Genomic DNA, 15,122 nt, shown 5'->3' with positions numbered 1-15,122 from the left:
TGACCTGAGACCCAGTGGCAGGAATGGGGGTGGCGCCAGGCCTCAGGCCCTATAGGTGAGGTACAAGGGTCCTCACTCTGGCACAGTTAGCCCCCCGAGAGGCCTCCCTATGTAGTGGGCAGTGTTGGAAAGGTTCAGTGGGGACACTTGAGGTGTTCTGGGGTGGGGGTGGGGCCCCACTGCCCCCTCCCTTAGCCCCATCCCCTCCCCCTCCCCGCACCCTAGGCTGCTTGGAAGAGAAGGGCAGTGTGGACATGGTTGCTGCCAGAGGCCTAGGTTCCAGCCCGGTGGTGATATTAAACTTTTCTGAGCGTCAGCTTTCCCCTGTAAAGTGGAGAACATTCCCTGCCCCAGCCTCAAGCAGCCTGCCCCTTTTGCTGTCTTATCGGCCCCAGCTGGAGGCAGGTCTGCCCACGCCCCCGTCAGCAGAGCCCAGAGAGTCTCCCTCGCCCCGCCAGAGGTGCCATCCCAAGGAAGGTGAGTGAGGCCACCCTTCTGGCCTGAATGGAGGTGAGGGTGACAGGTGGCGGGGACGCTGGGAGGAACGGCCTTTCAGACATCCTAAGGGACCTGTGGGCCGGACCTCCAAGTACGGGTAGGAGTTGAGATAGGTGGCCAAGGTCTCTCCCAGGACACAGCGTTACGACATGGCTGGGCCAGGAGCTCCTCCTGCGCAGGCGGGGGTCGGAGGCAGTGGGGCAGTGGGGCGAGGAGGGGGTCGGGAACGTCCCGGCTGTAGGCCGCGTAGGGAGCCCCCCCCACGCTGGAGGCTGTGGAGGGGGCCCCCTGGCGGAGGTCGGGCGCGGGTCGATGCGCGTGCGCGGCGGCCGCGCGGTTTGGCCCTGGACAGGCGCCGTAGCTGAGAGCTGGGCGGATGTTGTGAGCCCGGACGCGGCGGCCGAGGCTGGGGGTGAGTGTGAGGGGCGGCCGGGCTCCGAGAGGGGCGGGTGCCCGCGGCTCCCCTTGCGGTCCCAGCCCGTCTAGTGTGAGGGCGCTCGCCGCGCGAGGGGTCGCAGCGAGGGGTGCCAGACTCCGGGCCGGAGCTGGCCTGGAGGATCCTCCGGAGCTTGGGGCCGGGCAGAGGCGACTGGGGGAAACAAGCGCTGTCCTCGCGTCCTTGGGATCCGAGATGGGGTCGGTTCGTTTACAAGCCTTGAACTCTCGGCGGGGCTGAACAGGATCGACGTGGCAGGGAGCCCCCGAGAAAAGTCAAGCACCGCCTCTCACCTGGGTCCTCAGCACCTGACACCCGGAGTGGATGTCTGGAAGGTTTGCTCATCAGTTGAGTGACAGCGTCTAATCTGTCCTGCACCTGCTCTGGTGTGAGAGGGCTGGTGGTGGGCGGCAGGGCGGGGAGTCACCTTTCTGAGGGGCAGGCGTGGTGCCGCCTGGGAGTGGGCAAGAGTGTGTGGCGGGAGCAGAGGACCTGTTTGGGGTGAGATAAGAGAAAGTTCTGTCTAAGGCAGTGCTGGAGGGCCAGCCTCTAGACCAGCACTGACTAATAGAACTTTATGCGAGGATGGGAATGTTCTTTATTTTCGGAGTCTAGTCCAGTAACCATTAACCACATAGGGCCACTGAATCCTTGAAATGTGACTAATATAATTGAGAAATTGACTTTTTAATTTTAATTGAAATTTAAATACCCGTGTGTGGCTAGTAGCTGCTGTGTTGGACAGCACAGCTCTAGATCAGTGAACCAGGCACCAGGGACTTAGTGCAGCTTCTGAAGCAGCTGTAGCAACACCATGGTATGTGAGGGATAGACAGCAGTGGGGACACTGGGGCCTGTGAGGAGGGCAAGGGTGGTGCTCTGATGGGGTAGGAGGCTGTGTGTGTGACTGGGGGCAAGAAAGCTAGCAGGCCTTTGGAATAGAGAAGGGAGGATCCTGGAACTGAGGAAGAGGATCCTGGCCTTGGATGTAAGCAGGACTTGTAGCTGGAGATGGCACCAAGGCCTTGGATGGTGGACTGTACTTGATGTAGGGTTCTGTCTTCCAGATGTGGACCCAGTGTGGCTTACAACCGAGAAGGATACAGGGGCTCTGCTCCTGGGCCACCTCACTTTGGACCCTTGGGTCTGATTTCACACTTGGCAGAAGCATTTGGTTTAGTTTAACAAACATATATCTGGCACCTGCTCTCTGTTGGGCCCTGTGTGAGCACTGGGACATGGTGGGGCCCTGTCACATGGCCCCAGACCCCCTCCCCCCCACCTCCCTTGTAGGAAGCTGGAAGCCCCTGGGTTGATGTGTGTGTGAGTGTGCATGCAGTGGCTTCACCTGCTCCCAAGCCTTCCTGACACCGCAGGATTGAGGTCAATATGGGGGCCCTTGGCTGGCTTCGAATAGACAGGCTCTGCCTCTGCTTCAGCCCCCAGGACCACTGGCTGCCCACAAGAGATGAAAGATGGCATCCAAGGGGGCCGGCATGGCTTTCTCCCGAAAGAGCTACAGGCTGACCTCAGATACTGAGAAATCTAGGGTCACAGGTAAGGGTTGGAAGGGCTGGGATGAGGCTCCTAGTGCTGAGGGAAGAAGGAGGAAGAGAGAGAGGCAGCAAAGTCCCAGGTGCATTGAGCCTCAGGCCTTCCTGCACCCCCTGTACCTGTGAGTCAGCTCTTCTCCACTAGCAGCCATGGAGCAGGGCACCCACCGTGACTGCTCCTCTGACTCCTGTGGCTGGCCTAGGACCAGGAGCCTCTGTGGCCAGTAGGGGCTGGGAGCCACACTGACCATGTGTCCCTTCTCTCCCTTCTGACCTGTGGCACAGGCATCGTGCACGAGAAGCTACTGGACGACTACCTGCACCGCATCTTTTCCTCTACTGATCGTGCACCCACGGCAGCCACCAGCAGGTATGGCCAGGTGGATCTCCCTTCCTTACTCTGTGGGACCAGACCAGAGGCTGGAGACTGCATTGTGGGGAAGGAGGCTGGGGCTCTGGGTAGGCTGGCTTGGGTTCCGTTCTTGCTCTGCCACTCCTGGCTGTGAGACCTGTGGCCAGAGAGTCTGCCTTCTGGACTCCGCCTCTTCCTTCCCCTGGCAGTGCTAGTACCTTCCTTCTGAGAGTATAGTGGAGGTCAGGGGCATGGTGTGCACTCAGCATGTCACTTCGCACCTACTTTACACTCAGCATCTGGTCCCTGTGCACCTGCCCTCACCTCTGTCGCACCCTGGCCCTCTGTAGCCTCTGCTTGATCTGTAAAGCACAGACGCCACCAGCCCTTTATTCCTTGCAAATTTAATGTATTTAAGTTTAGCTCATATCAAAACTACAAGTGGGGAATTCCCTGGTGGTCCAGTGGTTAGGACTCTGCACTCTCACTGCTGAGGGCCCGGGTTCAATCCCTGGTCGGGGAACTAAAATTCCGTAAGCCACTTGACATGGCAAAAAAAAAAAAAAAAAAAAGTTATGAGTGCGCTTTAGCAGAAACTTACATAGAAAAAGAAAAAGCAACTGTCATCTTCTTATTCTCATATAACCATTTGAGTGTGATTCCTTTTTGTTTTCTTTACTTCACGATGTATGTAGTTTGGGTTATGCTGTGTGGAAAATTTTTTCTAGATTTTTGTCACTGTCAGTTTTTTTAAAGTTATTGAGGAATAATTAACATACAGTAAACTACATGTATTTAAAACATACAATCTAGTAAATTTTAACATGGATAACCCGTGAAACCAGCAGTGCCATGAACATATCCCTCACCTCCAAAAGTGTATGGGAGTTTAAATCCTATTTTTGTCATCCCTTATGTTATCCCTGAATGTTTTTCTACACTACAGATTGATCTTGGTGGGCATCTTTGAGGTCCAGGAATCTGCCTGATCACTGCCCTAGTTTAGAGGGGCTTTTGTTTTTGTAAACAGTGCTGCATAGACGCCCAGGGTTGGAATCACAAGGCTAGAGTATTTAAATTGCAATCACTCTTAGGACTGTTGCTGAATTTCTTCTTCAAAGCCTTCTGTACATTCTTTTTTTTTTAAATACATTTATTTTTTAAAATTCATTATTTATTTATTTATTCTTGGCTGCGTTGGGTCTTTGTGACTGCGCGGGCTTTCTCTAGTTGTGGTGAGCGGGGGCTACTCTTTGTTGTGGTGCGTGGGTTTCTCATTGCGGTGGCTTCTCTTGTTGCGGAGCACGGGCTCTAGGTGTGTGGGCTTAAGTAGTTGTGGTTCGCGGGCTCAGTAGTTGTGGCTCGAGGGTTCTAGAGTGCAGGCTCAGTAGTTGTGGTGCACGGGCTTAGTTTTTCCGCGGCATGTGGGATCTTCCCAGACCAGGGCTCAAACCTGTGTCCCCTGCATTGGCAGGTGGATCCTTAACTACTGCGCCACCTGGGAAGTCCTGGTCTATACATTCTTTCTCCCTGCAGTGAGGCATGGGTGTCCCCATGTCTCAGCCCCCTTGCCAGCCAGGGCTATTCTGTCTTTCACAGTCTCTGCTCGCTGGGCAGACCCAAAGGGCAGCATCGTTGCCTGTTCCATTTAAGCAGCTGTGGTGACCAAAGGGTTTCTACTTGTGGAGGGCTGCTGCCCACCTCCACCCCAACCCCAGCCCTGGCCTGTTCCCAGGGCCATCTGATCCCTACCTCATGTGATACCAGAAATGATCCTGCTGCCACTGGTGCCGTGGCTGCCAGGAGGGAGAGCAGGTGGCAGAGCCGTTAGTCAGTGGTTGTGTGGATGCAGAACTCTGGGCTGGGACCTGGGCAATCCAGAAAGGGTAAGCAAGTGCTGGGGTTGGCCAAATGGGCAACGTTGCAGGCGTTCACTGAGGCTGAGTGTCAGGTTGGCCACCCGAAGCTGCTCTTAAGAGCAGGCACAGGACTAGAGCAGCCCTCCGAGGTGTGGGCCTGTAAGAAATGCTGTTGCGGAAGCCTGCTTGATCTCTGGGCGCATTGGGGTGTTGAGAGACAGGGTTGGCTACAGCCTTCCATGTTACTGGCGAGGCACCCCATTGCACGGCTGCCTCCTCGCCTTGGCCTGGGGCTCAGTAGGAGTAGGGAGGAGGCTTCATAAATCTCCACCTCCTGTAGCTCAAGGTCAGTTGTAGCTCACAGTGTGGAAACACGTGGCCCCTGGGCCTGGGTTGAAGCTACCTTGCCAGAAAGTCAGTGCTTTGGCCCATCTACGTGCCCTTCCAGAGCCTACTCTCTAGGGGGATGAGTGGGGTGGGAACTGGGATTAGAGTTAGAAGAGCAGGTGCCAGCAGTCTGTGGGCTGGATCCAGATGGGCGTCAGGCCTCTGCTCTTTGAGCCCTGCTAGTTAGCACCACCTCATTCCCTGCTATTCTTAGCAACTGAACTCAGGACCTAGCTGGCCAGTGTTAGAGCTCTTTCTCCTCTGGGCATGTGTGCTGGGAGGATGAGGGGGCCGCTCAGACAGATTTTCCTCGGCCCTTTGGCTGGGGCAGCTGGCAGATAGGCAGGCTGTGTGCCCTGCTCTCCTCTACAGGTGGGTCCAGGACAGAGCCAGCCAGAAGCTAAGAGGCCTGAGCCCTTCATCCTCCCAGGACATGTCTCATTCAACACACACACACAGGCTTCCCTGGCTGGGACCACAGACCTGGGGTCAAGGACTGGATTAGCTGATCTTGGTACTGCCCATCTTGGGGATCAGCAGTTCTCCCAGCCTTCCTTGCCCAGGCATAATCAACAAGCCACCTCCAAGAGTGGGGAGGTTATGGGCTACGGAGGGCGCATTATTCCTAGCCTCACAGCATCTCTGAGATACAGCTCTTGTTCCATTTATACAGATGAGAGGATTAAGGCTTAGAAAGAGTTCTTCCTTCTTCTTTTTTTTTTTTTTTAGCAGTCTTGAGGTTCACCAAATTTAGTGGATAATCCAGTCTTCTGACCCCCAGCATGCCAGAATCTGGGACTGGCACAGCCCTTTTTCTGGAGTCTGGGCAGCCACCCTCCTAAGCTCAGGAGAAAGGGACTGGGAGAGGGATTTAGCATCATCTGGCTGGTTTCAAGGACTTTTGGGCCCCTCGCAGCCTCTCACTCTCCCCAGGAAACTCCTGAACTTCCAGAACCTGCCAGAGCATCTGGACCAGTTGTTACATGTGGACGAGGAGGCGGAGGAGGAGGAGGAGAGCCAGGGTCGGTGACAGCCTCAGGAATGGGACTGGGGGCCGGGGCTGGGCCTGGGGGGCTCAGTACCCTCTCTGCATCTGTCAGGCCCTGTGCCCGGCCCAACCCCACACCCTCTTCTCTCCTTTCCAGGACAGGTTGAAGGGCGGCTTGGCCCGTCCACTGTGGTCCTGGACCACACGGGTGGCTTCGAAGGGCTTCTTCTGGTGGATGATGACCTCTTGGGGGTGAGCGAGGGCAAGGCGTGGGGTCCCAGATCCACGCCCCTCCTGACACAGCCCCAAGCTCCTCCTGATGTGGCCCTGGTCTCGACCTTTCTTGATGGAGCTGCAGCCACAAACCCCTCCTGATTGGACTGTTGAGTCCCCAGCCCCCAAACCCTCCTGACATAGCCCCGAAACCCTCTTGGTGTGACCCCAGCCCCGAGGTCTTCCCGGCATAGCCATGAGCCCCTCCTATCATGCTCCCGGCCCAGAATCCCTCCTGACATGGGTCTAGGCCCTTCCACCCTGTTCAGGCACAGTACAGTGTTGGCCACGACAGGTGTCGCCACCAAGGCGAGCTGAGTGGGAGTGGGGTCGTTCTCCCTTGGGGTGTGGCACCCCGTATGCCCGGGAGGAGGTTCACCACCCCTGCTCTCCACCCAGGTGATTGGACACAGCAACTTTGGTACTATCCGCTCTACCACATGCGTGTACAAAGGTGAGACCACGCTCTGCTGTGGCCCAGGGAGTTGGGAGGAAGTTTGAGGGCCCGGGCCAGAGGCAGGAGGCAGTCTTTGTTTCCCTGCTGGGTTTGACGTGACTTTTTCCAGGAAAATGGGTCTACGAGGTGCTCATCTCCTCCCAGGGGCTCATGCAGATTGGCTGGTGCACAATCAACTGCCGCTTCAATCAGGAGGTACATGTGGGAGAGGGACCCCTCCCAGGGAGACCTTCTCTGGCAGCAGGCCTCATCAGGGCTCAGGCAACCCCCCAGCCCACATAGGGTCCGCTCAGCACCCTAATCTGGACTGCCCTCTGGAGGAGGAATGTGTCCCACCCCATCCCAGGGCAATCCAGCCCCAAAACAGCCCTCACTCCTTCCCTCAGAGCATCAGCCCCATTCTGCAGAGCCACGTGGGTCCAAGGCTGGTGGCTGGTGGGCTCTGGCCCTGCCCCTCCCCACCTCCCCCAGACCTCACAGACAGTTCCTCCCTAGGAGGGGGTTGGAGATACACACAACTCCTATGCCTACGACGGCAACCGGGTGCGCAAGTGGAACGTGACCACGACGAACTATGGGAAGGTGAGGCCCGGGCCCCCTGCAGCCCAACTGGCCCGTGTCCATCCCCACAGCTTGGTGGGGGCCACTGGGCAGCGGTGAAGGAATGTAGGGCACCAGGGGGAGGACAGGGACTGAGGTCCTCTGTCCTTGTGGCCAGTCTCCCCTGGGTGGCAGTGGAGGCACAGCTGGAGAGGGCAGAGTGGGCAGGCTGCTGGGCTTCTGCACATCTGTAAGGCTTCCTCCCCTGGCAGGCGTGGGCAGCGGGGGACATTGTGAGCTGCCTGATCGACCTGGACGAAGGCACGCTGTCCTTCTGCCTGTGAGTCTCCTACCTCTATTCACAGGCCTGGCCTCTGGGGCATCCCCAGGCTGCCCTCGTGTTCCAGGCCCTGTAAGGGGCCAGGCTGGCTTTGGTAGCCTGAGGGTGGGCAGCCCTCACAGAGGCCTGCTCACTGGTCCATTTCAGCCACATCCTTAGCACTGGCTCACGGACCCTCCCTTCTGCTCCAGGAATGGTGTGTCTCTGGGCACTGCCTTTGAGAACTTATCCAGGGGCCTGGGCATGGCCTACTTCCCAGCCATCAGCCTCTCCTTCAAGGAGTCTGTGGCCTTCAACTTCGGCAGCCGTCCCCTGCGATATCCTTTTGTGAAGAAGGCTGTGGGCTGCTTGGATGCTCTTGAGGAAGCCAGGATGGGGGTCTCCCTGCTCCAGGAGCTCTGCGGGCTGGTGGCAGGCCCTGCTGCCGTGAAGAGTGAGTAGGGTACAGCTTAGGTGGGTGCCGAGGACAATGCTTGCAGCAGCCTTGTTAGGTGGGTACCATTGCTGTCTCCACTGAACAGGTGAAGAGCATGAAGTGGCAAGAGAACTTTTGCTTCACAGAGAAACGGGAGGGTTGTGATGCAAACCAGGCAATCTGACCTCTCAGCCCCGCCCTGGAGCCCAGGCCCTTCTGCAGGGGTCTCAGTGGGAGGGGGTGGGTATTCTGAGCCACAGATCAGGTGTTGCTGGCTTAACTCTGTGGCACCTACCCAGTGGTGGGCTACCGGCCCCTGCAGGACCCACCAAGCGCCGACCTGGTTCGCGCACAGGAGTTGCTGGGCTGCTTCCAGGCAGTGCTGAGCGTGGAGCTGGACCCCGTGGTGAGCCAGCGTCTGGGCTGGGTATGCTGGGGGCTTTCTACAGCCCTCTGCCCCTCACAGTCCCTTCCTCCCCGCCCACACAGCAAGGGCGGCTGGTGGAGAAGGAAAGCTCTGAGTGGCAGTTGCAGGGCCAGCCCACCGTCCTCCTCACACTGGCTCACATCTTCCATCGCTTCGCACCGCTCCTGGTGAGGGGACATTAGGGAGGGGAGAGGCGGGCCATGGTAGAAACACCCCTGCTGAGGGCTGGGATGCTGAGGTGCATGAGGTCCAGCAGCATCACCAGTCAGGGGCCCCTGCGACCAGAGCCCTTAGACCCCAAGGATGTCACTGGGTGAGGAGGAGACACTTCCAGCCGAGGGTATCAGGGGGCTTCCTAGAAAGAAGATCGAGGGGTGGTGACATCACAGGCCAAGGGAATGGCATGTGCAGAGGTTGTTGGGTAGCAGCATTTCCTGTGTCTCCATCAGACCCCAGAAGGGCTCATCCATGACTTGGGGTTGCTTGATGGGGACCAAGAGTCCATCTGTGGCCTTGGCCACGTGCCAGGGCAGGGGGGCCCTGAGTGGGGCAGGAGGCTGCCACCTCACTGGCACCCGCCCTTGGTGCAGCGCAAGGTGTACCTGGTGGAGGCCGTGCTCATGAGCTTCCTGCTGGGCGTCGTGGAGGCGGGCACCCCCGCACAGGCGCAGTCTGTGGTGCACCAGGTTCTGGATCTCCTGTGGCTCTTCATGGAGGTGAGGCGCTGGATCTCAGACCTCAGGCCAGGATGTCAGGCTCCACTGAGTCAGGGGACGTACAGGGAGGGTGTTGGAGAAGGCCGCACAGATGGCTGTCCTGGGCCCTGCCCTCAGCGGGTAGCTGTGCAACCTCACCTCCCTCTTCCAGGACTATGAGGTGCAAGATTGCCTTAAGCAGTTGATGATGTCCCTGTTGCGGCTGTACCGGTTCTCGCCCATCGTCCCTGACCTGGGCCTGCAGGTAGGAGCTCCTGCCCTGGCCCTGAGCCCCCCTGGGCCTCACCTGCCCACTCTGAGCACCCTCTCCCCACAGATCCGCTACCTGCGGCTCACCATTGCCATCCTCAGTCATGAGAAGTCCCGCAAGTTTCTGCTTAGCCACGTCCTGTATCCTCTCCTTGCTACTAGGCAGGCCAGACATGTGGTGCCCTCTGGGGTCAGCAGAAGCCAGGGAGGGTGGTGTGCCTCTGCCCAGGGTTCCCCACAGAGGCTCAGGAAGACCAGAGCCACCCAATGTGTGAGTCCTTGTTCCAGGACCCAGCCTTCCCAGCGCTTTCTCTACAGAGCAGGGAGGGTAGAGCAAAGGATCCAGGCTGGCTGGCTGGCCTGAGCAGGGATTTCCAGATGCCTGCAGGCTCTTGGGCCACCCAGAGGTGGAGGGCGGGGGGCCGGGGGGGAGCCATCAGTGCCTGCCCTCTTCAGCCAAAGCACTGCACTTCTATCTGTGCTCCGTGGCGGGGGTTCCTACGAGATCTTCTCGAAGGAGTCAGCTCCTCCTGTTTCCCTATAATGTTGAGACCTGCAGGTATAGGAGAGGGAGCATAGCTTCGGGCCCCTGGCTGGGAAGCCTGTGCTAGTAGCTGTCTTCTCTCTGTGGGGTCCTCAGCCTCTAGGAGGCAGAAACAAATAGAGAGGCTGCCAGGCCCTCTCTCCAGCTGTCCCACCGTCATCTGTTCCTGTGACAAGTCTTCATCGTGCCCTTGCTTGGAATTGGGCTTGGTGGGTTTGACAGCCACAAGCTGTTTCTCTGGGCTCACGGTCAGTGGTGACGGGCACACAGCGGCGATGGCACCCTGAGGACTGGGAGAGCTGTGGTGGGCATATCTGGAGGTGGGCAAGTTTCGGGAGGGCTCATAAGGGTGTACGGGGCACCCTGTGGTGAGCGGAGCTCTGCCTTAACGACCACCAGCTTCGACGTGCTCCGGTCCGTTGTCTTCTTTTACATCAAGAGCCCCCTGCGTGTGGAGGAGGCTGGCCTACAGGAGCTCATCCCCACCACCTGGTGGCCCCACCGCTCCAGCAGGGAGGTGGGCAGCCCTGACTTGGGTGGGCGGTGGTCACAGTGAGGGCTGACCTGGGGTGTCCGAGCCACCTGTACTTGGCACGCGAGGCCCCTTCCTGGGCTGGGGGTGGGAGTAGGGGTCTTTTGTCTGAAGTAGACCAGGGTGAGTCTTGCCATCTTTCACCCCCCTCCCCTGCCCCGCCCCTGCCCAGGGCAAAGAGAGTAAGGAGGTGAAGGACGAAACCTCCGAGGAGCGGCTCCGGCGGCGTGCCTATGAACGGGGCTGCCAAAGGCTCAAGAAGCGCATCGAAGGTCAGCCCCGTTCCTCAGGCACTGGGTAGGGGGTGGAGGATTTCTGTGCCTGTGTACTTGGGGGCACTTGGTAGTGACCATGCTTAGGTTGGACTTGGGGATCCCTGGTGGTGGAGCCTCAGTCCAAACCTGCTCCCCCTGCCCGTCCCCGGGAGCCTGAGGGCAAGGCCCTGCCTGAGGAAGGCTGTCCTGTTCCCCACCCCACCCCCAGTGGTGGAAGAACTACAGGTCCAGATCCTGAAGCTGCTGTTGAACAATCAAGATGACAACGGGGTAAGTGACTCCCAGACCCCTGTGTGGGTCCCTGGCCAGGAGGGGTGTCAGACCGGGCCTGGAGACCCAGAGGGCAGGGCTGGCTCAGGCTCTTGTGGCAGGGTGCAGGCCAAGTTGAGTCCGGTCCGGGGCCAGGATCCTCAGCTCATCACAGCCTCGGCTTTCGTTCCCCTGAAGGGCGAAGCTTCTAGGTACATCTTCCTGACCAAGTTCCGAAAGTTTCTGCAGGAGAATGCCAGCAGCCGGGGGGTAGGTATCCCCAGGCCAGCCCACCATGGCCCCCTGGCTTTGTCGCAGCATTTGCACCTGAAATTCTGACACTTCTGCATTTCCTCCCCGCCTGCTGCCCTACCCTCTCTGCTCAGCCCAGGGTCCTGGGGCAGGGCCTTGGATGAGGAGTGGGCTGGCCTCCGGGCTGCACAAATGCATGTCTTACACCTGTGCCTGCAGAACATGCCCATGCTCTGCCCCCCCGAGTACATGGTCTGCTTCTTACACCGCTTGATCTCGGCCCTGCGTTACTACTGGGACGAATACAAGACTTCGAACCCATGCGCTACCTTCAGTGAGGGTGAGTGTGGCCAGGGCCTCGAGTTGTAGACGCTGGGCAGAGCCAGGCCCAGGGCAACCCCTAATGTTGGTGTGGAGTGATGGCTGAGGGCAGGGCTGGGGGGAGCTGTCCCAGGCCTCCTGCCTAATTGAGTCCTACCCACTGGGTACGGAGGCCTTGCACTTGGACGGTGAGCCCGTGTTTGCTCTGATGGTTCCCCGGGTTCCTGTCCTCTATGGGCCCTGTTCCTCAGTCCTTGCCCGCTAGCCCTCTGTGCAGTCCTTTCTTGGGGATGCCTTAGGTGGGCTCTGAGGTGCTGGGGGCCCTGTGTTTGTGTGGGACGGAGTCCCCAGGGGTCAGTGGAAGCAGCCTGCATTGGGGGATCTCCCATAGGGCTGGGTCAGGGCCCTCTCTGATTCCCACCTGGGTGACCAGCAGCCAAGAATGCCCCCTTCATCCCAAGTTGTGCCGTTGCTGGAACTGACCTGAAACGGTAGAGGGCGGGGTGGTAGGGGAAGCCTGGTCATGTAGGTGGCCTAGGCCAGGGGTCCTGCTGGGCTCTGACTGCTGGCCCGGCCTCCCAACTCCTCGCAGAGGCCTACATCCCGCCCCAGGTCTTCTATAACGGCAAGGTGGATTACTTCGACCTGCAGCGCCTTGGAGGCCTCCTCTCGCACCTTCGGAAGACCCTCAAAGGTGCGCGCAGGGCTGGGCAGTTAGCAGGGCCGGGTGGGGGTTGGTTCCTGAGCCAGCTCGGCCTTGGGTGCTGAGCTGCGCTGTGCCCACCAGAGGGCGCCCGAGTCTCTCCACCTGCTCTGCAGGGAGATGCTGATGGGCCTCCTCTGCCCCTGGTCTTGCGTCCAACTATTCCTTCCTTCCCTTGCATATCCACCGCAGAGGAGGTCTGGGAGCCCTGTGATGGAATAGGGGGCAGTGTGCTGTTGGAGGAGGGAAACATGGGATCTTGGTGAGGGAGTTGGGGGGCGCGGGGGCGGGTGGGGTGGCTCGCATTTGTTGCCTGAACTACTTTCAAGGATGAGCACAAATGTCTCCAGTGCAAAGGGCTGAGAGCACAGTGTGAGCGGTGGCAGGGATGCCAGCAACGGCCCAGCATGGCCTGGAGACGGAAAGCAGCTGGCATGCTAGAGAGGAAAATGAGAGGCAGGGAGTGATGGGAAATGAGGCCAGGGAGTCTGAAGGGCGGAGTCTGAGGGCTTTGTGGGCCACAAAGTGGCTGTAGGCTCCTTCCAGGGACAGTGGTAGCTTTGGAAGGTCCTGAAGCAAGGGTGCGAGGTTGGGGGGGGTCTGCGTTGTAAGAAGCTCCCTCTAGCTGCTACGGTGTGGAGGGTGGAGTGCAAGGGCCAAGAAAGGAGACAAGGAAGCCAGTTGTCCAGGCAACAGAGGAGGCAGGGAGGGTAAACGGGAGGGAACAAGGACGACCCCAGGCTTCTTGCCAGAGGCTGTGGAGATGAGGCACCATCAGGAAGAGGAGCTGCTGGAGAGGACAGTTTAGTATGTTTGAGGTGCCCAGTGATGCAGCCAGGACGAAGGCCTGGGCAGGAGGCAGCGGTGGTGTGTCCAGCTGTCAGCGTAGAGGTGGGGACAAGCCTGCGGTGAGGACCGGACCCCCTGGGGAGTGTGCAGGGTGAGGCAAGGAGACCCTGGGCAGCTCTGGATCTCCCTTTGTTTGTGGGGCAGGACAAGGAAGAAAGCAACGGAGCAGTCAGAGAAGTAGGGCCCTGGAGAGAGTGAGGTCATGCAGATAAAGACGGGGAGTGATGGGGTCGTGGTGGGGAGAGCCTTCTGCCTCACTCAGCACGACTCGCCCTACAAGACACAGGGCCTTGGGATGCAGAGTGAAGGCTGGGTTGGAGCAGGTGGAGGGTGAGGCGCAGGTGCAGTGGTGAATGGGGCCCTGCAGGGCCTCCTGCCCAGCCAGCTGGTGCCCTCTCACTGTCCTGAGTGGTTCCACCTATGACCCCTCTGCCCTCCACTGGCCTGAGAGCCCTCTTGTCATTCCTCCTAGATGACCTTGCCTCCAAGGCCAACATCCTGATCGACCCACTGGAGCTCCAGGCGGCCACCATGGATGACCTGGATGAGGATGAGGAGCCAGCCCCGGCTGCGGCCCAGGTGCCGCGGTAGGGGCAGGCAGGGGGCTTTGTGTTGGGCTGTTCCTCTATCATAAGGGCAGGGGTGTCACACGGGGCCATCTCCCCCTCCATGCAGGCAAGGAGCTTGTCCCCAGGCAGGTTCCCTTGCTGTAGGTGGAGGCATGAACTGACAGGTGTGGTGGGGCATGCCTCCTGCTGCTGAGTCCCTACGAGACACAGGGCCTTGGGATGCAGAGTGAAGGCTGGGTTGGAGCAGGTGGAGGGTGAGGCACAGGCGCAGTGGTATCTGGGCCCCTGCGGGGCCTCCTGCCCAGCCAGCCGGAGCCCTCTCGCTGTCCCATTCCCCAGCCTCACAAATCAAGGGAGCCATAAGTGGGCCCGGGTCCTGAGATTGCTGAGTGGCGTCTGGCCTCCTCTCTCCACCACAGCGCCCCATGCAGGCCCTGGCCGTGGGGGGCGCGCTGCCCCTGCCTCGGCCCAGCTGGCTCAGTTCTCCAACCCTGGGCCGAGCCAACCGCTTCCTCAGCACAGCAGCTGTGAGCCTGATGACCCCACGGCGGCCTCTGAGCACCTCAGAGAAAGTGAAGGTCCGCACGCTGAGCGCGGAACAGAGGACCCGTGAGGACAGTAGGTGCCAGGCAGGACCGGGCGGGGCGCGCTGAAGGAGCCTTCTCTCCTGTACAGCACTCCCCTGGGGCAAAGCCAAATATACCCCGTTCCCTCCTGGTCCTGTGGCCTAGCAGTATCTCAGGGGTGTGGGAAGTGCACTCTGAGGGCAGGAAATTGATGCTACAGAAATAGATCCTGGAATGCAGGACCTTCCCTGCCCCCGCCCACACGTTCTCACTGCAGGTCCCTCCTTGGGCCCAGGCAGGGGGAGAGGGCCTCCTTCTCCTCCTATAAGGCCCATCCTGGCTCCATAGGCTTAGAAGAGAACTGGAATGGCTCCGACCCTGACCCTGACCCTGTCCTTCCCTATTCCCTAGTCGAGGGTAGCCAGTGGAATGAGGGCCTGCTGGTGGGGCGGCCCCCCGAGGAGCCTGAGCAGCCCCTCACCGAGAACTCCCTGCTGGAAGTCCTGGACGGTGCCATCATGATGTATAATCTCAGCGTTCACCAGCAGCTGGGCAAGGTCTCACGCCACTGGTCCATGCGCATGTTATGTGGTTCTGTGTGTTTGGATGCATGTGTGTGTGCGCCCACATGTGCCCACGTGTCTCCAGCGGCGCCTGGGCGTGACTGTGCGCGTTAGCATATGCCACAGCAAGACTAGTTTCTGCCAGCACCGTTTGGGTCTGACCTGGTTGACTTCTGTGGGAGGGGGCTGTCCTGGGCCTAAGGTTAAGG

General features: G+C 59.4%; 1 protein-coding gene across 2 annotated transcripts in view; it reads left to right on the top strand.

Moving 5' to 3' along the window:
* The first annotated feature begins 933 nt into the window (after window positions 1-933).
* Window positions 934-15,122, top strand: part of RNF123 (ring finger protein 123) — a 28,856-nt gene continuing 14,667 nt past the window's right edge. The window contains exons 1-24 of one of the 2 annotated variants that reach the window (XM_082638795.1): window positions 934-1,320; window positions 2,374-2,491; window positions 2,773-2,857; window positions 6,019-6,107; window positions 6,231-6,325; window positions 6,746-6,800; window positions 6,913-6,998; window positions 7,299-7,385; window positions 7,616-7,683; window positions 7,875-8,000; window positions 8,390-8,504; window positions 8,588-8,692; window positions 9,116-9,241; window positions 9,393-9,485; window positions 9,558-9,631; window positions 10,434-10,551; window positions 10,739-10,838; window positions 11,050-11,111; window positions 11,289-11,360; window positions 11,562-11,682; window positions 12,256-12,357; window positions 13,688-13,794; window positions 14,204-14,402; window positions 14,762-14,907. In XM_082638795.1, the coding sequence (XP_082494921.1) occupies window positions 2,410-2,491; window positions 2,773-2,857; window positions 6,019-6,107; window positions 6,231-6,325; window positions 6,746-6,800; window positions 6,913-6,998; window positions 7,299-7,385; window positions 7,616-7,683; window positions 7,875-8,000; window positions 8,390-8,504; window positions 8,588-8,692; window positions 9,116-9,241; window positions 9,393-9,485; window positions 9,558-9,631; window positions 10,434-10,551; window positions 10,739-10,838; window positions 11,050-11,111; window positions 11,289-11,360; window positions 11,562-11,682; window positions 12,256-12,357; window positions 13,688-13,794; window positions 14,204-14,402; window positions 14,762-14,907 (2,313 nt within the window). In that variant the 5' untranslated portion in view covers window positions 934-1,320; window positions 2,374-2,409. The remainder of the gene's footprint in view (window positions 1,321-2,373; window positions 2,492-2,772; window positions 2,858-6,018; window positions 6,108-6,230; window positions 6,326-6,745; window positions 6,801-6,912; window positions 6,999-7,298; window positions 7,386-7,615; window positions 7,684-7,874; window positions 8,001-8,389; window positions 8,505-8,587; window positions 8,693-9,115; window positions 9,242-9,392; window positions 9,486-9,557; window positions 9,632-10,433; window positions 10,552-10,738; window positions 10,839-11,049; window positions 11,112-11,288; window positions 11,361-11,561; window positions 11,683-12,255; window positions 12,358-13,687; window positions 13,795-14,203; window positions 14,403-14,761; window positions 14,908-15,122) is intronic. The other variant, XM_082638794.1, reaches the window with a different exon arrangement.

The sequence above is a fragment of the Mesoplodon mirus genome, assembly GCF_964341445.2.
Source record: "Mesoplodon mirus genome assembly, chromosome: 12".
Classification (NCBI taxonomy): Eukaryota; Metazoa; Chordata; class Mammalia; order Artiodactyla; family Ziphiidae; genus Mesoplodon; species Mesoplodon mirus.
Note: the sequence above shows the minus strand (reverse complement) of the source record. Positions and strands in the feature narration are given on the sequence as shown.